This window comes from Catharus ustulatus, chromosome 3, assembly GCF_009819885.2.
Source record: "Catharus ustulatus isolate bCatUst1 chromosome 3, bCatUst1.pri.v2, whole genome shotgun sequence".
NCBI lineage: Eukaryota > Metazoa > Chordata > Aves > Passeriformes > Turdidae > Catharus > Catharus ustulatus.
The window spans coordinates 112,597,553-112,621,204 of record NC_046223.1 but is presented as its reverse complement, the minus strand read 5'-3'; the positions used below and the strand labels follow the sequence as shown (position 1 = coordinate 112,621,204).

At 41.9% G+C, this 23,652-nt stretch overlaps 1 protein-coding gene across 8 annotated transcripts in view; it reads left to right on the top strand.

The window, feature by feature from the left end:
* Positions 1-23,652, top strand: part of ITSN2 (intersectin 2) — an 80,332-nt gene that overhangs the window by 53,338 nt on the left and 3,342 nt on the right. For 7 of the 8 annotated variants that reach the window (XM_033054126.1, XM_033054124.1, XM_033054125.1 and 4 more), the window contains 16 exons: positions 408-583; positions 866-1,010; positions 1,428-1,633; positions 2,444-2,508; positions 3,165-3,331; positions 3,623-3,668; positions 3,846-3,967; positions 4,792-4,888; positions 5,710-5,901; positions 18,525-18,646; positions 19,482-19,588; positions 20,205-20,388; positions 20,955-21,053; positions 21,212-21,379; positions 22,228-22,440; positions 23,156-23,277. In XM_033054126.1, coding sequence (XP_032910017.1) covers positions 408-583; positions 866-1,010; positions 1,428-1,633; positions 2,444-2,508; positions 3,165-3,331; positions 3,623-3,668; positions 3,846-3,967; positions 4,792-4,888; positions 5,710-5,901; positions 18,525-18,646; positions 19,482-19,588; positions 20,205-20,388; positions 20,955-21,053; positions 21,212-21,379; positions 22,228-22,440; positions 23,156-23,277 — 2,231 coding nt within the window. Of the gene's footprint in view, positions 1-407; positions 584-865; positions 1,011-1,427; positions 1,634-2,443; positions 2,509-3,164; positions 3,332-3,622; positions 3,669-3,845; positions 3,968-4,791; positions 4,889-5,709; positions 5,902-10,662; positions 12,909-18,524; positions 18,647-19,481; positions 19,589-20,204; positions 20,389-20,954; positions 21,054-21,211; positions 21,380-22,227; positions 22,441-23,155; positions 23,278-23,652 lie in introns of those variants that run through there. The other variant, XM_033054128.1, reaches the window with a different exon arrangement.

The window sequence follows — 23,652 nt, the reverse complement described above, 5'->3', positions numbered from 1 at the left end:
AGCTGACAGAGTTAATTATATCTGTGAGCAGAACAGCAGCAGTTGTTTCCTGCTCTGCTGGGTTCAGCAGCCCCTGCCTCTTGGCTGCACATTCAGCAGAATCCAGCATAGTGCATGGGCATTTTTGGCAGGACAGAGTGGCTCAGAGGCACTGCATGATCCCCATGTGCATATCTGGGGCCTATTTGAAGGGTCCCTGAGGTCTGTCTGTACCTGTGTCTGAAACCAGTGCAGCTGCATCATCACAGAGCAAAATCAGCTCAGTTCTGCCAGGGCAGAGTGGAAATGCTGATCCTGGTGTGGGCACTGCCCGCAGTCAGGTCAGAGAGCCAGCAGGTGCTGACACACACCAGGTACCCTGCTCCTTTCATGCTGCTAATTCTTTGTATTTCTCCTCTTGTCCATAGGTTGATGAAAAAACTGTGGGAGAGCCTGGTTGGCTTTATGGGAGTTTTCAAGGACATTTTGGTTGGTTTCCGTGCAATTATGTAGAAAAACTACCAGAAGGAGAAAAAGCTTTATCTCCTAAGAAAGCCTTACTTCCTCCTACAGTATCTTTATCTACTACCTCAGCTGCTTCAGAGTGAGTTGTTATGTTTGTGTTTAAATTGCTTTTTCTAAATTTAGCTAGCACATAATGTACTGTATAGTTTCAACTTGATGTTTGTTTTTAAAATATAACGCAGAAAACTTATTGAAAAACCTTCTTGAAAGCCTTAGCTTGGAAAATTTTAAGTGTTTGATAGTGTGCTTTGCATTGTATAGAATATCAGTTCTATAGATGTTAAAAAAAAAGTTCTCTGCTTGAGGTACTTTCTAAATAAAAGTTGTAATTTGATAAATATGCCTTGTGTTCAATTTGCAGACCACTTTCACCAAGTAAATCTGCAGAAGAATCTGATTACCAAAACGTCCCCTTTTCCAGCCTGAATGTTAACACAGCCTGGCAGCAGAAATCAGCTTTTACTCGCACTGTGTCCCCTGGATCTGTTTCACCTGTTCATGGACAGGTACCTTGTGCAGAATTTGCTGTATTTCAGATTCATTAAAATCATTTAAAGAAAAAACAGAACACCACACAACTTTGCTAATGCTGGGTGCACTGAGCAGGCTGGAGGATGAAAAGCTCATCTAAATATTCTACTAAAGTGCATTGATATAATTCCATATATTTCCAGGGACCACTGAGCAAGAAGACTTATCTTCCACAATTCTAAAATAATTTTCACCTATAGTTAAACACAGAAGATATTTCTAACTAATAAGAAACTGAGTAGCATGCATGCATTGATGTAAACAAAACTTTTCAGCCATCACTTAAGAATGAAGTTGTTTAAACTTCCAATAGAAGATCCACCAGCGTTTGTTTTTAGCAATTGAACCAGTTTTGGGCAGTGTAGTCAATCAACATAACTTCTGTCTTACAGGGGCAGCCTGTAGAGAACCTAAAAGCACAAGCACTTTGCTCTTGGACTGCAAAAAAAGATAACCACTTGAATTTTTCAAAGAATGACATCATCACTGTCCTGGAGCAGCAGGAGAACTGGTGGTTTGGAGAGGTACATGGAGGAAGGGGTTGGTTTCCAAAGTCCTATGTCAAGCTCTTACCTGGGAGTGAAACCAAGAAAGAGGAGTAAGTGTGACTTTTCTTGTTGTTTTATTCAGCAGTTTGCAAAAAGAGGTGGTTTAGAGTGCAAAATTCTTGCAGTGCTTTAGTGTGCAGAACATAAATGCCCTTTAGAATTTACACCGTGTTATTTTAGGCTTTTATTATTTCATTCTGACAAGCCAAGTAATGATGGGCTCACTGCTGTGTAACTTAAGTCTTGCTGGGCTGATGCTGTGAAACATCAGTGGTGTTTGATTATTCATCAAGTGCCAGACTTTTTGTTCATTACCAAGTCTCTTCTCTTGCAGTGCAGTTGCATTCTGCCTCTAAAGGTGCCAATTTCTAAATGACCCAAAACTAAGTAAGCTCTGCACAGAGCAGTAGTGTGTTTTTCCCTTGAAAAGATCATTATGCCTGTTCTAATGCTTCAGGGTAACTGTTCAGGTAAAGTCTGGTAACTGCTGGGGTTGCTGCACCACTGTGTGTAAATTGTTCCGTTCATGCATTCTGCTAAAACTTCTTAGAAATTCTTCAGAATAAGAGAATTTAGTCAAAATCTTTAATTTGCTTCTTTTGAATAACAGAATTTGTGAATGTATCTCTTCCCTTTTATCACATAGTATTTTTTTAAGTGGTGTGCTCTTGGGTGCCATAAATATATTAAATGTCAATAATACTTGGCACTGTTTGATAGTCGGGGAAATCTTTGCAGTTAATTCACAGTCAGTACCAGCTCTGATATGACCAAAGTGATCTTAGTCTCATGTGAATTGAGAGATTTGCTCTTGATCAGCCTCTTGGTAACACAAAGCTTTTTTTTCCTTCTTTCTGCAGACCAGAAGCTATTTATGCAGCTGTAAACAAAAGGCCTAATACCCAGAGTCACACAGCAGGAGAGGGTAAGACAGCATGAAAAATGCCAACTAATGCTACAGTCTGGTTCTGCTTAGTGACTTGTAAATATGGTCGAGTTTGTGAGTAGTTTCTGAGCAGCACTTTGAGTGCTTGACCAAAAGACACAGTGCAAATGTTCAGCTGTTGATTCAAGAGTTCTACAGTAGGAGCTTAAGGTTAGAAGTAATTCAAGTTCAGCATAGACCTAGGTTCTGTTATTAAGACTTCTGCTCTAGCATGAATGTATTTCTGAAAACCCATAAGCAGAGCTCTCTTCATCGTATTCTCTACTGTGTTATGCTGTTCTGTAAAGACATAGAAGATTTTTTATATCCTGAATGTGCATCATTGTCTTACAATCAGTAAGGAGTAGAGAAAACAAGTATTACTGCAGAAAAATTTCTAGTGTATCTCCATGCTTCCCCCATTACATTTTAATTGTACTTATGTTTTTTCATTACAAAGTTGTGTACCTGTAAGAGTAAATGTGATTACAGTCAAGCAGGTAGACAGGTCAGTTCAGACTTGTGAAGGTGTGACCCCTGTTATGAGCACACTGCTGTGGTCCCTGTTGTGAACACTCTGGAGAATGCTGATACCCCTTTCTCACATCTGAGGTTCCTTTATGCCCATGTGAAGCTGTTCTCTCCTCTTTGCACAGAGTACATTGCCCTTTATCCATACTCAAGCTCTGAGCCTGGTGACCTGACATTCATGGAAGGGGAGGAGATCCTGGTGACCCAGAAGGAAGGGGAGTGGTGGACTGGGAGCATCAATAACAGAACTGGAATCTTCCCCTCCAATTATGTCAGACCAAAAGATCCAGATGTGAGTTCATATTCTGAGAAATAACATGCAGTATTTTCTCTCTATTTTTTTCTGTTGGCACCCAGCTCTTAGGCAGGTTGAGCAGAAGTTAATGTACTTGACAGAAAAGAAAATCCTTAGTAGCTTAAATGCTAAATCAGAGCTGTAGCCAGTGTCACACTGCCTCTCTCTCTCTGCAGGATGGTGTTTTGTTAAATATGGGTTTAAAGTTAAAATCTCTATGTGCTTTTACAGTGTAAACTGTACTGATTTTACTGCACATTAAAGGTGGTTGTTGTTTTGTCTTTGTAGGCTTCTGGCTATGCTGGCAAAACTGGAACAATAAATAAGAAACCCGGTAAGTGTGTGATAACCTTTTAACATTTAAGGCTTTAACTCTGAGCATTTGGGTTTATAGCAGTGTTTTAATGGTGGCTGATGTTCTTAGCTGCAAGTTGTGTACCAGGATATTTCTGAGCATCCAGCTCTTACTGCATTGAAAAATAAACAAATGCAATTACTGCTTTCTTTCCAGAAATTGCTCAGGTTACTACTGCCTATACTGCATCAGGAACTGAACAGCTCAGTCTCGCTCCAGGACAGCTGATACTTATCCTGAAGAAAAATGCTAGTGGATGGTGGCAAGGAGAGTTGCAGGTAGTGATTCAAGGAGAAATAATTTTGTCTTCATGAATGGCAAGGAGATGATCTCAGGTTTAATTTAAAAAAAACAAACAACTAAGTAGAGTTATATAAAAGTTGGTCAGAAACTTATTTTTATCTTACATAAACCAAAGGGGAAGAAAAGCTGTGTGGTGGGAGTTTTTTTGTTTGTTAGATTGGTTGGTTTGTTATTTGGTTGGTTGGCTTTTTTAAACCTTGGGTTGCTGGGGGTTTTATGGTTTTTTTTTTAGAATCTATTTTCTTGGTCACATAAAATAGTAAAACTGTCAATTAACATGTGGGAGGATGAGGAGACAAGTTGACAGCTATTTAATTAGTTAAGATTTAATTGGTGAAACATTAAACTGTAAAGTTATTCTAGTGAAAGAACAGGTGGGTTTGGAAGCTGGAGTTGGAAACTTGTTTAATGCAAAGGCACTATTCCTGCTTCTCTCCCTTCCCCACCTAGATTTAAGAAGAATGTCCTGTAAAAGTGCCCTTGACCTCATTAGAGACTCTGGATATGATGCATAGGTGGAAAATTCATATAATGAATTTTCAGCTCTACAGTTGAGTTGTACTCTGAAATCTCACTTTAAAATTTTGGATGAACATATTAGGGTGCAGCTTTATCTCAACTGTGTTGTTTTATGCTTTAATCAGATTTTTATCTTTTGAGATTCATTTACTTGCTGTTCAGAAGCCTGACTTCTTGTCTTATGTTGGCAAAACTCTGTGACATATTTGTTGCATTTTTTTTCCAGTCTGTGGACTATTCAGTTGTTCAGTTGTGTAATAACCATTCTAAACAATTGCAGGCAAGAGGGAAAAAGAGACAGAAGGGATGGTTCCCTGCCAGCCATGTGAAGCTGCTGGGTCCAAGCAGTGAAAGAACCACATCAGCTGCTCCCTCAGGTGAAAAAAAAAAAAGACTTTTTATTTAATTTAGAATTTTATGTAACTTTTTCAATTGTTCTTGTATCTGTGAGGATCAGCATCCATCTTCTGGGCTTTTTAATTTTGATGGTTGCTCTAAAGAGCCATACTCTTCTCTTCTGGAAAGGAGGAGTTTCCAAGTGCTAGCAAAAATCTTAGAGCTAGCAAACATTGGCAAACCACACAGAACTACATGCACTGCTCCTTAAAAAGGGGGAGACTAAGCAAATTTTCAGATTATTTCTAGGTTTTTCCATTTGAATGGTTGGGTGTAAATGAGGTTATTTCACAGAAAAGGAGCTTTTTTGCTTCTGTGTGCTTAAATTATGCTGTTCTCCACAGCTATGAGTTGCTTATACAACAATTTCCTGTGTTTTACTGGACAGAACTTCCCTGTGACTAAAGCAGCAACCCATGATTAGCTACTGCACGTTTCCTCTTCCTCTGCCACATTTTCCCCATGAATGTCTGCAGTAAGATAATCAAATTCACTCTCTTTTCAGCCAGTAAAAGAGGGAAGCATACTTGATTACATTTTGAAGTGTTTAGAAGACCAGTAAATGCAGTCCATTCATTATAAAAGTTCACAGATATATAAAGAGGAAATAAGAATTACTGGCTCAATTTTAAAAAAGTAAAAGAAAAGGGAAGACAATTCTGTATCAAGATAAAACAGTGTGGCATTTTTCTTATGTAACAATGCATGTGAAATGGTTGTTTCTTTCCTGTGGTTTTGTAAAACACTGAGAAAACAGCTTTAATACTGGTATAACTCCATCCTACTCTTCTGTCCTTCACAGTGTGTCAGGTGATAGCCATGTACGATTACACGGCCAACAATGAGGATGAGCTCAGTTTCTCCAAGGGGCAGCTGATCAACGTGCTGAACAAAGATGATGCTGACTGGTGGCAAGGAGAAATCAATGGTGTGACAGGTCTCTTCCCCTCAAACTATGTGAAGATGACCACAGATTCTGATCCAAGTCAGCAATGTGAGCAACCTCTATTTTTTATTCATTTTATTACTTCATTTCAAAGGTGCATTGCTGGTCTTCTTTGTGTTTGGAATTTGGAGTTCCAGGCATCAGCTGAATTGATTAGTACTTCAAGTACTCTTTCTTTAAATACTTTATTATAGTACAAGGTACTTTAAATCCTTTTCTGGTTAACCTACAAACAACCAGCCTATTACCAACCAGCCAGTGTAGGATAACAAGAGTGCTGTAGGGTGAGCTAAAAATACTGGATTGAGTAGGAGTTCTCCTTCCATCTCCTTCCAAGATGCTGATAATGAACATGGACTGGGAAGCAGTGCAGGCACACTGCAATTACAGAACTTGCTCAAGTTTTGTAAAATAAGGAAAAGTGCTGTAGTAATTTTAACACACCTATCAGTTAAGTGAAAATACCCATAAAAAGAATAGGAAAAAGATTTTGGCATTAGTAAGTGATTTGTCCTGTCTTAAATATGCTTGTCCTGGCTCCCAGCATTCCAGCTGTCATCCAATCCTGAGAAACAAGGTATATATTAGGACACAGGTTGAAGTAAAAATTGCCAGCAGCAGGCTGAGAACTGAGTCCTAAACTGTACACCTGACAGTCAACATCTCCTCTGCCTTTTGCACATAAACACAGTAAAGGTTTCTGGTGTCCCCCACACACACTCTGTTTTTTGGACCTTGTCCCCAGAGAGAATCCTCCTCCCAGAGAAATCTAGCACAATTTTTACTCCCTCAGCTTTTCATCCTGTGGTTAAACCAACTTTTGCATCAGCCCAGTGGGTTTGGGAACATGCCATGGTGCCAGAGTTGCTCCTTTGATGTGACAGGCCTTGTCCCTTCACTTGCTGTTTTTCTCTAGACAATGTGTGGAGTTCTCTTGGGATAAAATCACCCATCTGGAAATCTGGCTGAGCCTCACTCTTGTTAGCCTGTAGCTACTGTAGGATCAGTCTGCACTTCAGATTTGATCACATGGTCGTGGCCTTACAGAAAAAATCACAAACTCATAATGAAGGTACAGCTTGGGTTGGAAAAAAAAGTATTTTCCCTGGGTAGCTTGTTGTGATTCCTGGGCAAAAGAGAGAGTGCACCATTCTTGAGGTTTTCTTTTTAGCTTAAATACTTCTGAGCTTGTATTTTTGGTAGCACATTGTTCTGGCTTTTTGTTTTTTGTTTTTTTTAATACCTCTGGCCAATGTGGTTGGGATGTAAAAAAAACTTCTGCATTTAGATTGAACTTAACATTCTTTAATTAGATACAGATAAATCATTAAAATGGTCCTTTGAAAGCTTTAATTCGTTTGCAAATCTCCCTTTTGAAGAAGCAGTACAGACTACACCAGATGGACTATAAAATTAAGATTCTGGCTGAGTATTAAAACTTAGGAATTTTCAAAAATTATAGAGGTTGCAGCTTGTCACACCAGGTGTGTTATTTCAAGTTACATGGCTGAATGTGACAAGTGCAAGGTGATCACATAAACCACTGATTTTCAGCAAAAGCTGTGCTAAGACCACACTATAATTGGAAACTTCTGATGATGAATACGTTTTTCTCATTATTTGCTGATACATCATTAAGTTTCCCCTCAGATTTCAATGATTTGGAATAAGAATATTTCCATCCACATCAAACTGGCTTTTGACAAAGGTTAATGATGTGCAGATGTGCACCAGGTCATACCTGGCCATTAAACTTTTCTCTAAGAACTACTCTATGAAGTACTTCTAAAAATCCACCTACTGGTGAACAAAGAGTATGTTGAATTTATTCTCATTTTTTAAAATTATCTCAGTATTTCAAATAAGCTCAGTTACACACTAGTTTTGTGCTGGGCTTTGCCACAGTGTTGTGATACAGGCATTTGGAAACTTAAGGAAAAATCCTGCCTCAAGCCCAGAGCCTGCACAAACCCAGCAGAGCTCAGCAGCTCCAGCACAGCACTCTTCAAATACCATTTCCCAGATTTCAGCTGGTCAGTTGTGTGAGCAGTAAGCCACTACTCTGTACCTCTTCTGTAACTAGAGGAATGTTTAAATAAGTTCTGAATAACTTTTCAAGCTTCCCTGTGTTTCCTTACAGAAACTATCATGAGTATTCTTGCAAAATCACTAAAGAATTGTCCCCCAGAAATGTTGATATGGCCCTCTACAGAACAGCTGTAAGATATGACAGAATATAATTTTAAAAATGCAGTGTTGCATTTTAAAGAACTGCTGATCTGAGTATTATAATGCCTCTGTTGAATAATAGCAGTTTTTCCTGCTGTTTTTTCTAGAACAAGTATAATGGTGTTGGAAAGGGAGCAGGCAGATTTGGTTTACTCAAATTAGTTTGTGGCTTAGGAAAATTCTGGTTTTCCCCCAGATATAAAGACCTTTGTATTTTCTGGGAGTTATTAGTTGTAGCTGTAATGGCAAACTTCCCTAGCAAAGAAGGAGCTGGGGTCAGTGAGATGTCCCTTCTCTTAAGTTGCTGACATAGCTCTGGGAACACAACAAAATCGCTTTTCCTCTTGGTGCAGCTGCACATCCTGGCATAGGACCCCTGCAAGGAGAGAAAAAAAAAGAAAAACAAAATGACTTCAGGGTGGTATAGGTTTGAGTCTCTTAAATGCATGGTGATTGCAGAGCACAGGACAGTTGAGTTGTGTTCCTGGTGGCTGTGGGGGTGGTTAGACTTGCTCCTGTTTTAATGACATTTTAATAGCCTTTATTCTAACATTTGCACAAAAGCCATCATAAATAATAAATATGATACTTTGCAGGTTTGAAAATGCAGGTATAAAATAATCAGTCTCCTGTTCTATGAGTGTTTGCACAACCATGTAGGGTCAGATTTGTGTATTGCCAGTACCTGTCCAGTGCCAGGTTCTCTCCTGTCCTTTCCCCTGTGTGTAAGGGGGGTCAGCATGGTGCTTTTACCACTTCACAGTTCTTCCCAGTGGCCTGGTCTGGAGATAATTTTGTTTTGGCCAGTCTTCATCTGCTTTGCACTTGGAAACTTGTTCTCTTACAATTTGTTGGCTTTTTCAAGGAGTTACCTTTTTAAGTTTGTCACCTTATCTGTGGGACCAGTGTGAGCTTTATCCTTTTATTTTCTTGAGCTGAGATTTTCTCCCCTCAGGTAAATCTCAACCATTAAATCTCAAAAGTCAGGTCTTTTCTGTGCCAGGATCTGGCAAAGACCCATCTACCCATTTTCTTCCCATTCTTCCCAAGTGATATTTAAGATGGGGTAGGCAGGAGAGAAGTGTGAGGAGGGAATACAGCTGCTCCAGCTATGTTTGTGTACTTGGTTGCTAGATGTCTTCTAGTGCTAGAGATCTTCATCCCTCAGAGGTGTTCTTGCTGAGGGCTGGACAGCTCAGCCAGGTGGACACATCTGTGTTCCATGTGCAGAGGCCTCTGGTTCATCCTGAGGTGTCTCATCCTGAGAGACTCACAGATCTGAATGTTGTCCCAGTTCTCTCTAATCCAGGTGTAGTGGCTGTTTTCTGTTCACTCTCTGTTTCCATAGCCCAGCACTGCTGCAGTTCCTCACACATCAGAGTTGCTCCTTCAGGTGCTCAGGCCTGAGCTCCAGGTTGTTGTTTGCAGTAATATCTCTAGAGCTACCTCTTTTTTGTCTTTCCCAAACCTTACTTGTAGATGTGACATGTTGCAGACATGGGCCAAGTCCTGCAACAAGGATCTGTATTTCCAGAAGTTGATTTCCATGTGCAAAAGATCTTTAGTAATTCTTGTCTGCCCTGTCTGGTGGATGAAACTGACTCACTTTCAGGGGTGTTCATAGTAAAAAAACAACTTCTGAACTGATGTGCTGGTGACTGGTGCATTTCTGTGTATGGGCAACATGTTTTGAAGTTCTCTAGTTCTTGCCAAGTAGCTGCTCTTTGTGGAGTAACAGTTCATGGTAGCAGTGCCTTTGAGGTGTTGCCTCTTGCAGTTCCACATTGATATTTTAACACAAGAGGATTAGTGGATTTATTCTAAGATTTTACTCAACAGCTCCAGAATTTTACCTTTTTTACCAACAATCAAATATGAAATCAATCCTTACTTCATTGTGACATAGTGACTTTGTGTTTCTAAAACTAATTGTTGAGTGTCAGTCAGGCTTGGTAACACTTCCAGTTGTAATCCTGGGGTCTGGAATAGTCTCTGGATTGCCCAAAAGGTGTGTCCTTCTTCAGACCATGTAGCCCCTGGATTCTGAGGGGTGTGGTATCTCCTTTTCCATGGAGGCAAGGTTTTAATTTCTTTCAGGCTCAAACACAATTGAACAGGTTAATTTTTATGTGCTGATACAAATAAATTCCATTGAGATTTTTCTTTACAACTTTAGTTTTTATCTGATTTTCTAATATCCCAGTAGAAGTTTCTCTGGAGAGATTCTGGGTTTGTTGAAATCTCAGGGAATTTTGCCATGGCCTTTAAAAAAGCCCTTAGGGCTTGACCTTGTGTTAATTTTACATGACAGAAGTTTTCCTTTGGATGAAACTTTTCAAATGAATGAGCTGCCCGAGTTTTCAGAGTCAGCAATGGCTGGTCACAAGTACTTAAATCTGTGTGTTTATAAATATGAAACTGCAAGGGTGGAAGCTTGTGATGTCTGTTTTCAGAAAGTTGAATGCTCATCATTCCTTTCTGACCTTTTTGGTGTTGTTCTGTCTTTGTCCATAGAATTCATATGTTTCACTCTTCAAATTTATGTTCATTTTATCCTTCATTTTTTTTTGTTTTTTTTAGGACCCAATGTTGTCTTCCAGTGTGAAAGCACCTCAGAGACCCACTATCCAAGTTTGACTAGCGTGGAGGCAGGGTGGCCAGCCCTGCTCACGTGTCTGACACAATCCTTTTGCTTCGTTTGAACATTAGATCCAATCAAGGAATTAGGTTTTTGTGGGTTTTCTTCTAATCTACAGTTTCAGTTGATTTGTAAAAGCAGAAAGGATAGTGGGTCTTTGTGTGGCTTTCACTGCTGTTCATTCTTGTTTCCTTTAGTATTTCCTTTGGGATTGATAACCGTAGTCATTAGCATGCATATCAAGTTATTGTTTGCATGGTGGGATTGCAGACACACAAAGACCCACTATTTGCACAGTTTATCTCAGCTGTTTTGAACGGGCACTTGTGTTCTTTTAATGTTGTAATTGTACATACTTTGCAGAATTAAAATGTTCATTGATTATTGTTCTAATGGACTTGATTTAATCTCCTACATATTGAGCTTTTAAAATTGGTGGCCTTCATGGCTTATCCAGAAACAATCCCTACCTGTCTGCTGCTGATAGTCACTGTGATTACAGACGTGCTGCAAGATCTAAGGGTTAGATCTGGTGCACTCCATCCAGCCTTTTCACACCCTTTTTAATGGGGGAAAGAACTGTTAGGCATAGAGTGGAGGATATTTTAATTTTTTTTCTTCCTTCACAGTAGTACTATGGCAGGAATTCAGGTTGTTTTGGCTCAATACATTCTATCCCTAAAGAGCCTCCCTCCTTTAAATTGTGATCATTCATAGTTGCTTTCAGTTTTGGCAAACGTGCTTAGTTGCTGCAGTAAGTACTTGCACAGCCTCTGTGTGACCAGGCCCTTCCCCTGCCCCTTCTCTTCATTAAATCATTCATGGTACTGAACTGTTGGTCTCTGGCTGTGGTCTGCAGTGACCTCTAAAGTACTGTCTGAAAGTGCTGCTCTTCCTCCTGGTAAACAGAGCAGCAGCCTAATGCAGAGGTAGCCTTGCTGAAGAGGTGTTGCCAGGAGAGAGACACTAAGAGAACCTGGAGTGAGGGCAGAGCATTTGGGTTTAGGATGGAGCTGTGCTCCTCAGCCCACAGTCCTGCCTGTGTCTTACTGTAATGTTTGGAGGGAAGGAGGAACTTGGAACCATGACTCCCCTTTAAATAAAAGGATTAATTTGATTCTAGACTACTCTGATTAAATAGTTCTGTGCTCTTGTAACAACAGGAGAGATCTCTAGACACAGTATTTAATTTAGTTGGTCTCCTGAACTTGGTTATGAAACAGAAAAGGTCACTTATGCAATCAGAAATGTTTACAAAGCAAACTGTTTACTATATAGACATATATATATATATGAATGTTGTGAAGGTACTATCAGGAAAAGGTTAATCCAGTTGCAGAGATTTAAAAGCCTTTCTCCAAAATCCAATGTTATGTATTTAATATCCTTGATCAAATAATGTATATGTGCCCTTTAGTTCAGAGATGTATCCTCTGTGCAATACGGACTACGCAATGTGCCTACAGAAAACTACAAATGGGTTTTTATTCTGGATGCATTTTGTCTGAACCAGTATTTTGTTACAGAATGAAACGGTGTTGTTGTAGGCAAATAATGTGCTAGATAATCCTTAGAGTATTTCAGATCACTTGATTTCCTTCTGAAACCACGTTTTAAGTGTTTCTAAAATACACTACTCACCCAGAACTGCCTTCTCCGAATTCCTCTCTTGGAAAGCCTGTTTAATACAGGCTGGAATGTGTTGTGCTGCACCAGTTGCATCGAGCAGTCACTTATTGTAGTCTAAGAATTAAGCGATCTTCTAAATTATCTAATTTCTAAGAGGCAAAAAGACACTGTTAATGTGTGGGATTTGAGCCACACTGACAATCAATGTTCAGTTTTCTTTGAATGCCAGATTACTACTAATTGCCTTTGAAAAACTGAAAAAAAACTTCACATCCTTACTGAGGTAATTGAGGATATACTTATGTGGAATTTTCCAACACCAACTGGCATTCTACTCATTGTTTATTTTTTTTTCTTTTTACTTTTGGAGATTACAGTACTGCTGGCAAAGTTTCACACAGGTAGCCCTGTGCTGTGTGTATGAACATTGATAATTACTGAAACTGCTGCCTCTCAGTCTGAAGAGTATTGAAGTGAAGCATTTTGTGCTTTCACAGCTATCTTTTCATGTGTCAGTATTACCTGAGTACACTCTAAATTCTCTTAAGTGTAATAATAAATATAATAATAATAAAAAACCCACACCTTAATAATGCTGATTGAGAGAGACTTCCTGCCTTCAGGATTTATCTGTACTGCAAAAGTGTGCCTAGCACAGCTCCAGCACAGCTGCCTGAGAGCTCTGCTCTCCTGCACAGTGGTGCAGAAAGAGTTGGATACACACATCAGGTCATCCAAAGGAAAGACTATGCCAAGGATGTATTAACAGCAAGATTATTTAAAAATAATATTCTTTATCAACGAAGCAGTGTGGCTATTGGAAGTGGCATTTAAATCAGACTTTTACTTTTAAAAATTCTTCTTTTTCTCTGGTTGTGTGCAATCTAGCCCTTTGTTGATAAAAGACTGTAGAGTTGAGTTCAACTGATCATCCCAGCCAGTCAAGTAAAATCCCCCTTATTTGGGTGAAAAGGATTGGCTGTGGAACTAAGGGCAAGGTGGAAAATAGAGTTGTTTGTTGGACTCATGGTTCCCAGGCAAGAGCTGAGAGTCTAAATGTTGCTGAGAGCCACACAAGATTAAAAAATAAAACTGAAGCCAGGAGGGAAGGCCAAATATGCTGTTTGCTGCTGCCTGCAGTGTGGTACTTGCTAAATGTTGTTTCATGAGGGCCCTGGTGCTACAGGGAGTGAGAGCCCAAACAGTGCTGTAAATGCACAAGAACAGGTACCAAAATGTTATTTCTGGAACTGTCTGGTTTGCATAATGCACTAACAAGCTACAGAAGCCTGGTTTGACACAAGCTCAGTTCCTGATCCAGAGCTGGATCCACGCAGGAAGGTCTTGTGCCACCACTGGGACCAGAGGCAGGGCTGGGTGTGAGAGGAGCCCTGGAGGTGAGGGCTGGGAGCACCCAGAGCTGTCTCCACATGGTTAATGGTGCAGCCAGGAGCAGAAGGCACAAAGCTCCAGCAGAGTTACACACTAATGACTGAATCGTCTCCCTCTGGTCACTGAACATTTCTGCCATCTCAGTGCTTTGTATCCCTGTGTCATTCTCCTGGTGGGGTTGTAAACACCTGTACATAAGTCTGCTCATAGGAATGCTGACACTCCTTGGCCTGCAGCAGGAGCTGCTGTAGGGTCGTGCTACTTCTGTGTAATGAAATAAAACTGCTGTTCTGGTGTGTGCTGCCTTAAACCCCCCTTGTGCTCCCCAAGCTTGAGTGTGGGGACGAATGCAGGCTGTGCTTAGCATGAGGCAATTGTTCACCTTTGGATTTGAACAAAGTTGTAAGATAACTATGCAAATGTATTTTATTAAAGGGACACATAAAAGGATCTAGTTTGTCTGTTGTGGTTTTTTTGTCCATCTGGGGAGGTTTTTTTTTTCCCAGCTGAATAGCTTGGAATGAACATTGTGTCACCTGTGATGGAGTGACTTGATTTTGCTTTTTACCTCTTGAAAATCTATTAATAAATTTCCTCTGTTGTAGCACAGTTTTACTGATTAGGGTGTTTAGTGATTAGTGGAGATTGGATATAAGTTCTTATTATTCCTCCCAGGGCCTGATGGAAACTCCCTTTTCCACAGTAGCAGATGTCTTGGATTGGTTCCTTTTGTGATTTCAGAGGCTGCTGGCGCCTCCATGAGTGTGTCCCAAGTGTGTTGGCCTTGTGTGAGCCTGCAGAGCTTGTACGTGGCTGTGGAGGTGTCCCCTGATGCCATCAGCTGCTCTCTGGCTGTGCTGAGGGGACTGTGCTAATGCCAGCCCATGCTCCTTAAGGGCACTTTCTATGGCAGGGAAAAAACCCACAACCCTTCCTTACCTGTTTTTCCCACCCATATCAGCTGGCTTCAGAGTCAAACAGACAATTAAAACAAATAAATAACTTCCTTCTCCAAAAAAAACCAAAAAACCCCTAAACAAACAGAGATATTTCCTTTAAAAAAGTCGTTTGTATAGAATCACAGAATCATCAAGGTTGGAAAAGACCTTTAAGATGATCAAGTCCAGTAATTAACCCACCACCAATAAACCACATCCCAAAGTGCCATATCAGTATGGTTTTTTAACACTTCCAGGGATGGTGGCTCCACCACTTCCCTGGGCAGCCTCTTCCTATGCTTTATAACCTTTTCCATGAAGAAATTTTTCCTAATATCAACTCTAAACCTCATCTCTATCCCTAAATAGTCTTCATTGGTCACCCAAAGCAATTAGTGCTTCTGGTGTAGCTACATCCTTCCAGATGAGTGCCTGAGCTCCTGTTGGAGGGTTGAGATGTTTTTTCAGAGCTGTCACTTTTAATGGCTTTTTCCTCCGTCCATTGAGTGGGGAAGTCTGTTAGGAAAACAGTGATAGGTATTGTTCATCTGTCTTTTGTTGGAGGATTTCCTTTCTTCAGAAACTCTCCTTCTTCCCCTTGAATGTGCCCATACCCAAAAAGTCAGTAATTGGAAAGGTTTTCTGCCCCATCCCCCATCATTTGAATTGTTCTCCTGCAGAGGAGAACATAACTTCACTGTGAAACTCAGTAATTATTCATGCAGGGTAGTTACGTTAGTAGGAAAAAATACTCCTTGTTCAGGTTTATTTGTAAAGTATAATTTTAAATACAACTTCAGAGACTGGGATTTCCTGTTTATAGGTTGTTTTACCCTGGCAGCTGCTTCCTCAGCTCAGAGAGCAGGATTTAGTCCAGAGGGCACCACAGTGAGTGTAGGCATCTCTCTGTTGCTGTGCTCAGACTTTCCAAGGTTCCAGACACCCCCTGCTCGCTCTGGGGAATGTTCTGGAGAGGGCTGGGCAGGCTGTGCCCCAGGCTGGCTGAAAGCCTGGCATTGCCTGCTCTGGGTGGGAGAGGCAGGCTGGCTTCCCCTCCAGAGGGCAGGTGTTCCTTTGGGTCAGCAGAGCAAGTGAGGAGCTGCAATTCTTGCTGCAGACACTCCCAGAAATCCCACTGCTCTTCCTGAGCTGCCTGAGGAGCTTGGATGAAACTTCACCAGAGGGAAGCCAAGCCAAGAGCTTTCTGCTGCCAAACAAGGCACTTTTACTGCTTCCATGCACATTCCTGGCTGTTAAACCAGCAGAAAATTGCTGTTTTCTTTTTGCCCCCTTGGGATTTGTTTGCTGCCAGCATGTGAGCAGGGAGTCAGCTAAGTGCCAGAAGTGAGGGAAGGAAAGCAGGGACCAGCAATGTGGGAGGAGGAGGGCACAGATGTAGCTCCACCCTTTCAGCACCAGTGAGCCCATGGGGTGCTATGGCCACTGAGGAAAAACATTGGCAAATGCACTTGTTAGGCTGGTTTATTCTCCTTTTAGTTTTTGTTTTTTCCTTCAGACTCCTCTAAAATCAAATGTGGGCATTGCATAATGTGTTTTTATGCCAGTATCATCAGACTATTCAAAATTGGGAGTGTTTTCACTAGTAAACACTAGTGTTTGAATAAAATTGTGTAAAATACTAAATACAAAATAGCATTCATCCCTTCATCCCAGAAGCTGACAGTCCAAACACAAGGTTAGCACAGAAACCAGCTAATGTAACTACATTTTTACATCTGATAACAAATTTATAAATCAGATCTATTTTAGTACATAAAAAAGGCCCATTTTTCTCCCAGGCTTGGCCCCAGCTTTCAGTGGTCAGCATGAGACAGACCCAAATCCCACCATGTGGGTTGTTCCAGCAGCTGGGACACAAGCCAGCAGGAGCTTCAGTCCATCCCTGCTTCTGCCACAGGAGTGCACCTTGCAGTAGGAAAGGGACTGCCCAAAGGTGAGACTTCCAAGTCTGGACAATTAATGCCTGGTTATTGTGAAAGCCCTTGGATTATCCTAAAATTTCCTGTCCTAGTAACCAGGTGGGCTTAAACTCAGTCCTGTGCAGACTGAAGAGTGACACAAAGATCCAGAAGTAGCACACTGGCCACAGACTATCTCAATGGACTAAGAAATCAAACTTAGCAGGAATCATTTTATCTGTAACTTTACTCCTTTTTTCTCATCTAATCTTGGCCTGGTTGTAGCTCTGGGGATATCTAAGGCCAGAAGGAGCATTCTGTGATCAAAACAACTGCAATCCCTCATCTCTTCTAAAAAAGTGATGTTTTTTCAAACCTTGTCAGAAAGCTTAAGATCTGTGATCCTCCTTAGGGTGCAAAACTACTGAAAAGTCCTGATTTTCAATTTCACTCTTGTCTTTGCTGCTGTTTTACTTCTTTGTGTTGTTCAAAGGGTTTCCTTGTTACAGTGTCCTAAAATTTCACTTGGCAAGAGTTTCTTCTGCTGACAGTTGCTCTTTCAGAGCACCTTGATGCTGGCGCAGCCAGAAGCTGAGGAGCCTGTGAGGTTCCCATTAGGCCACTGTCACATCAAGTTCAGCCTAATGTTTAGTGTTTCTTGGCTTTTTCCCCTCGATTTTATCACTAACTCACTTTCCTGTGAGCAGATCTGTACCTTGGCAGTGAATAGTGACATCCTTGTGTGCCAGGAGTGTCAGGGTGACAAGGGAGACACAGCCCTTCCTGCTGTAGGTCATTGTGCCTTTCACAGCTCCTGTAAACCTTCACCAAGTATTGTTCCTCTAGAACTGCCGGATCTGAGTGAGTGCCTGCGATGTCCTTTCTGCTCTCCTGCAAAGCCCACACTTCACCTGGTACTGCAACCTGATGCCATCACATCCAGTGATAGATGGATGTTCTCACATGCTCTGTAATTGTTCCTATTTTTTTCCTTTTCCCCCCACCCTGCTGCTTTGCAATACTCTGCTGTGTGATGGCTGACACAGGGATCAGATTGATTTTCTGTGCTCTCCTTTACCTAGCTAAACACATTCACCACTCTGGTTTTACCAGTTTTTGGTTTGGTTACTAAAGTCTGAACACAGTTGTCTTGTTTACTAACATCCAGTAGAGATAGAGTTGTGTGAAGCTGCAGGGTCTGCATGTTCTGACAGAAACTTGGGGTTTGTGTCATTGACTGTTGGTGTGTTCCTGTGCATGATTTTGATTCTTCATCCTTGATGCATAAAAATAATTCAATATATTTCCAGCTGATTTTGAGAAAAAAAATAAAGTTGTGCAACTGTGAAGTTACACAACTATAGTGTTATGTGTTACAGCTTTACAAATTTGTAATGGTGGTTTGTATCATAAATTAATAACTAAGGCAGAGAACTTCAGAAGTGGGTGGGGATTAAAGGTGCAGTGTCCTAAGTCAGGACCAGCCACGTTTTCTGTGACTTTATCTCACAAAAGACAACTTAGAATCACAGAACCATTAAGGTTGGAAAAGACGTTTAAGATCATCAAGTCTAAAAAAAAACATTGCTCAAGGTAAGAGAAAATCACAGTTTCAAATCAGTGTGGCAGAAGAGATGAGAAAAGTCATGAGACAAATGGAGTGGCAAGAAGTCAGGGACTCTTACTCTGCATTACAGTACAAGGGGTGTTCAAAGAAATAAGAAGGTGATAGACTGAGAAGTGACACAAAGAAGGGAGGGGGTTGATTGCTGCATCACTTGGTTTTGAAACCCACTGCTGCTGCAGAGAGGGTTTAGCAGTGCCTGTATAGTCTGAGCCATAGACTGCTGATGCTGGTGCAGTTTTGTTAATTTATCAGATTTGATGCCTTGAGTGGAAATTAAATTCCTAACTTGCTTCCTGCAGGGTGTGCTGATCTCCAGAGCCTTGACACCATGCAGCCCATGGAAAGGAAAAGGCAGGGCTACATTCACGAGCTCATTCAGACAGAGGAAAGGTACATGGATGATCTGCAGCTCGTCATAGAGGTGAGATGTCTTGGATGTGAAAATGCATTTAGAAAAACAACACCTCTGTACTGAATAAAAACAATAAGGGGATTCTTGTGAATTGTGAGATGATGGAGGAAGAAAGGTGTGTGGGCACCTCCCTTTCCAGTGAATGGTGTGTGGTTGCTCACCAGGCAAAAGCACCACTTTGTGAAACTCATCAGCTTACAGAGACCTTCCTGTTTGCCAAATCCTGTCCTTTGATGTTCCAGCTCAATAAAAAGATGATGGGCTGGGGCCAGGTGTCAACCAAAGCTGCACAGAGCTGTAGAGGCACCATAAAAACTTATCATGTGCCTTCTCCCCAGTTTCATTTCTGGAAGCAAGACCACCTCCCTCAGCAGGGCAGGGACAGGCAAGCATCAAGTGCTCTTGGTGTCCAACTTGACCTCTGTGTATAAAACAATGGTGTGGTGAAGGGTGGCAGATGTTAAAAAGCTGTGTCACAGGGGTGCTGAGGGCTCCTGACAGCAGCTGTGGTTCTGCACACAGGGTGACCCTGAGTGCTCTGGGTCAGGGAGAGGAGCAGTGCCTGAGTGTCATTTGTGCAGTGATTGACTCTGAAATCACAGGAATGCTCTTCTGCTGAGCTGTCAGCCTGCAGGTCCCAGTGCTTGTCCTTGCTTTGCAAGTGCTGATGGCCAGTGTCTGAATGGGGTCACCCGCTCAGGGGAAATAGCTGTCACAAGTGCTAGTAAGGAATTGCTTTTAACTGCTGAGAAATTAGACACTGAGCATTCAAAAATGTCACTGCTGGGCTAAGCAAGAGCCCTTGTTTCTGTTCTCTGAAGAATTGCTCTTTTTTTGACTGCAGGTTTTCCAAAAACCAATGGCTGATTCAGGCTGTCTCACAGATGGAGAAATGGGGCTGATCTTTGTTAACTGGAAGGAACTCATCATGTCAAATACAAAGTTACTGAAGTGAGTACTTACCTGAAGCCTTACATTTTCCTTTTCATTATTCTGTCATTCCTTTCCCCAGGAAGTTTGCTGGGTTTACAGTCAGTATTCTGTCCTTGCTGATTATCTCCTGTGCATGCTTGCATTCAGAACAGCTAAATGCAGTCTGAGTGTTTCAAAAGGAGAATAAGAGAGAGGGGGAAATAAACAGCAAGAACAGATGTACATTTGCTGTAATACCTTAGACCTTACACAAAAGTATATGTATGGGCTTTTCTGCAAAGCAACCTTTTTATTCTCTAAAAATAGTCTTTAGAAAGATGCAGTGGCTAGTAATTCACTGAATGGGATGCTGGGTGAATGTAGAGATTGATGCTGGTTGTCCCAGAAACCTGGAAGGAGAGTCCCAGTCCCCCAGGCCCCATCAGGGAGATTGTTCAGCTCAGGCTGTTGTGTCAGTGACTTCCTGGCAGGACTTTCAGGCAGGACTCCAGCACCTCCTGGAAGTGCCTGTGCTGTGTAAGGAAATCCACCTGCCAGGTTTGTATCCTTTCAGAGGTGGATCTGTAAGGGCTGTGATTTAGGCCTCACAGGCTTGGCAGCAATGTTGGATGGTGATCTCTTTCCTCGTCCGCAGAGCCTTGCGGGTGCGTAAGAAAACCGGGGGTGAGAAGATGCCGGTGCAGATGATTGGGGACATCCTGGCAGCTGAGCTGTCCCACATGCAGGCCTACATTCGCTTCTGCAGCTGCCAGCTCAACGGAGCCTCCCTGCTGCAGCAGAAAACCGATGAAGATGCTGATTTCAAAGACTACTTAAAGGTATCTGATTCAATAGTGTTTGTGCCTTCTCCTTTCCTCAATGAGAGGAGCCCATCTAAGCAGCATCGACCACATCAAAATAACCCAGAAGAGTAAATCCTGCAAAAATAGTTAGGAAACTTCCAAGGTGTATTTACTGTGGCTAACACTGCATGTGCTCTTTATTTACAACACTGTCTTTCTTTCTAGCTAATTTACTTAGGCCATGAAAGGAAAATGGCCAGAACAGCTGACATCAGGCATTTCTTTCTTTCATTGCTTTGTTCTTTTTCAACCTGAGTGGAGCCTGTAGTGTCAAAATAAAAGCTGGAACAGTTTTGAATGTAAAGATTCTGCATGAACAATGACGCTGTGATTTATGGCAAAGCATCTGGGTGCAGTGACACTGCCAAGCTTTCCTGTTTGTTCTAGATACAAGTAGTGTTTGCTCACTGAAAAAATCCAAGATCTCTTGGAAAAATGAATCTGATCAGAGAATTTTCAGTATTCAGTGCCAGTGATGCAACTGTTTTCTGATGACTATTGCAATGTCTCTGCTAAATTCTAAATTCTGGCTTGCACCACAGAAACTTGCCCTGGACCCTCGCTGCAAAGGAATGCCCCTCTCCAGCTTCCTCCTGAAACCCATGCAAAGGATAACGCGCTACCCTCTGCTCATTAAGAGTGTGAGTACCCCAAGTGAGGTTTTGTAGGTGAATGCTTTGAGTTTGATCTCTGTAGCAAAAGCCAAGATAAAGGCTTGCCTCTTTATGGGGATTTCTCTGACAGGCACCTGTGCTTAGCTCTGTTTTTTCTTGTTTTTCTCCCCTTTGATCCACTCCAGATTCTAGAGAACACTCCAGAGAACCACCCGGATCACAGTAACCTCCGGCTCGCCCTGGAGCGAGCAGAGGAGTTGTGCTCCCAGGTGAACGAGGGCGTGCGTGAGAAGGAGAACTCGGACAGGCTGGAATGGATCCAGGCCCATGTCCAGTGTGAAGGCCTTGCTGAGGTACCTGCACTGTTGCTCTGTGGGGCTGGGGCTTTTCAGTCATTTCAGCAAGGCTGGGGAGGGAATGGGAGTCCTTGCTCACATCCCTTATTGGAACATGATCCACTGCCAAGCTCTAGGCAGGAAAGCTTTTATTGAATTCTACTCCCAGCCATAACATGATGAACCATTGTTTTTGCATGACTGTAGTGGCAGAGAAATCTTGATTTATCAGCTTAAAAACCAGTATCATTTAGACCATTAAACAGACAGAAATAACTTTTCTCTGAACTCCTGATCATGCCGCCACTGGGCTAAGTCAGGTGTTACTTTGGAGGATTTCACTTAGTGTGTGTTTCCCAGGGTTTTCCTTCAAGCAGGAAGGGAACAGCAGCCCTCCATGCCAGATCCTCAGGGATATGTGGTGTTCAGGCTCCTGTACTTTTCAGAACAGCCTTCAGACTGAGGTGTGTGTGACAGTTCTCCACTGCATAAGGAACCAGGGCTTGAGAGACCCAGAAGGTCTGTCCTGTTCCATCACCTGATAACCTGAGGGGTGACCTGACTGCAGCCTGTGCAGCCTCTTCTTAAACACAGCTTCTGGGCAACACAGAAGTGGCCATGCAGTAAATGCCTCCATCTAGTCATCCCTCTGTGTGTTTTTGGTAAAGCTTAAATCTCCTCTGAGGTGGGAGTTGTGCTGTTGCCATGACTGATCACAGAACAATTCGCTTCTGTTCATTTATAATGGAATTCATTAAACAAAAGAGAAGAATTTTCAGCAGCTTGGTCAGTCTCCACGGTGATTAGGAGCAGGAGCTGACGTCTGCACAGACTTGCTGCTGCTAATGGATTTTGTCTCTTCCCAGCAACCCGTGTTCAACTCCCTCACAAACTGCTTGGGACCACGGAAGCTCCTGCACAGTGGGAAGCTGTACAAGGCCAAGAGCAGTAAGGAGCTGTATGGATTCCTTTTCAATGACTTCCTGCTGCTCACCTACATGGTTAAACAGTTTGTGTCTTCTGGATCCGATAAGCTGTTCAGCCCCAAATCCAACTCCCAGTTCAAAATGTACAAAATGGTGAGTGAGTCAAGGTGCTCCATGGTTGTATTGGTACGGTGGGTCCTGGCTTCTGATGAGGAATGCTGCTCTCCCACTGGGATTAGCTTTTTGCTGTCACATGGGCACATTCTGACAGACAATTTGCACAAATGACATTGGCTTAGTACCCAAAAAAAGGACAGACTTCTGCATCTTGGTTTAATAAACATTTTGATCCACTTTGCAGGGAAAGGGCAGAAGTAGCATCATACCTGAACAGCTGAGTGGGATGTTCAGAAGCAGGAGCCTTGACTTCAGTTTGCACAGGTTCCTGCATCCACAAGAAAATTCCTATCCTTCACAAAACAGTAGAAGGTGCAAAATTTTAATCTCTGTGCCCACACAGTGTATTCTCAAGGTTCTGAAACTGGAGATAGAACTTTATGTATCAGGGCTGCTTTCCCACAGAGAACCTGAGAGATTCCTGGATTTCCAAGCTCCACACTGCAGCTCTGCTTGCACACTCCTGCCCCTTTCATAAAGCTCTTTTCCTAGGAAAACAGAATGGGGTGAATCACCATAACAGTTTTTCTCTCATCCCTTTCTTGCATCCTTTACATGGTGATCTCATTATTTGTCCTGTATCCTATGACTTCAATTTTCCCTACAGTAAAACAGTGTATTTAAACATGCTTATAGAGTTTCTGCCTGTCACAGGGTGGTGCTGTCACAGTGACATTTGCTTTTCTTTCAGCCGGTTTTCCTTAATGAAGTCCTCGTGAAGCTGCCCACAGACCCTTCAAGTGATGAGCCAGTTTTTCACATATCGCACATTGACAGAGTTTACACACTTAAAACTGACAACATTAATGAGCGGTGAGTAGTGAAAATGCAAATCTGAGCTTAAACTTGTTCATTGATGCTGCAGGCTGTGTTTCCAGTGAGCAGATACAAGGGCTCTGAGCACAGGAACAGAGTTGTCTCTTGGTCAGGAAATAAATTCACTCGACTCTCATTTGAATGAGAAGCTTTCTCTGATTTTGTTCTGCTCTTGCAATAGCATCCAGACACATCTGCTGCTCCTTGATGTTTCAGTTGTATCAGGAAACAGTTTAGGGCTGCAAAATCCAGCATCCCTAGGACTCTTTCCCAGTACTGGGCAGCCTTTAATGTGGCCCAGCAGTCTTTAATAAAACAGCAGCTCTATGTCCATTTGTTTAGGCTGATTTGAAACATGGCATAAGATTAAAT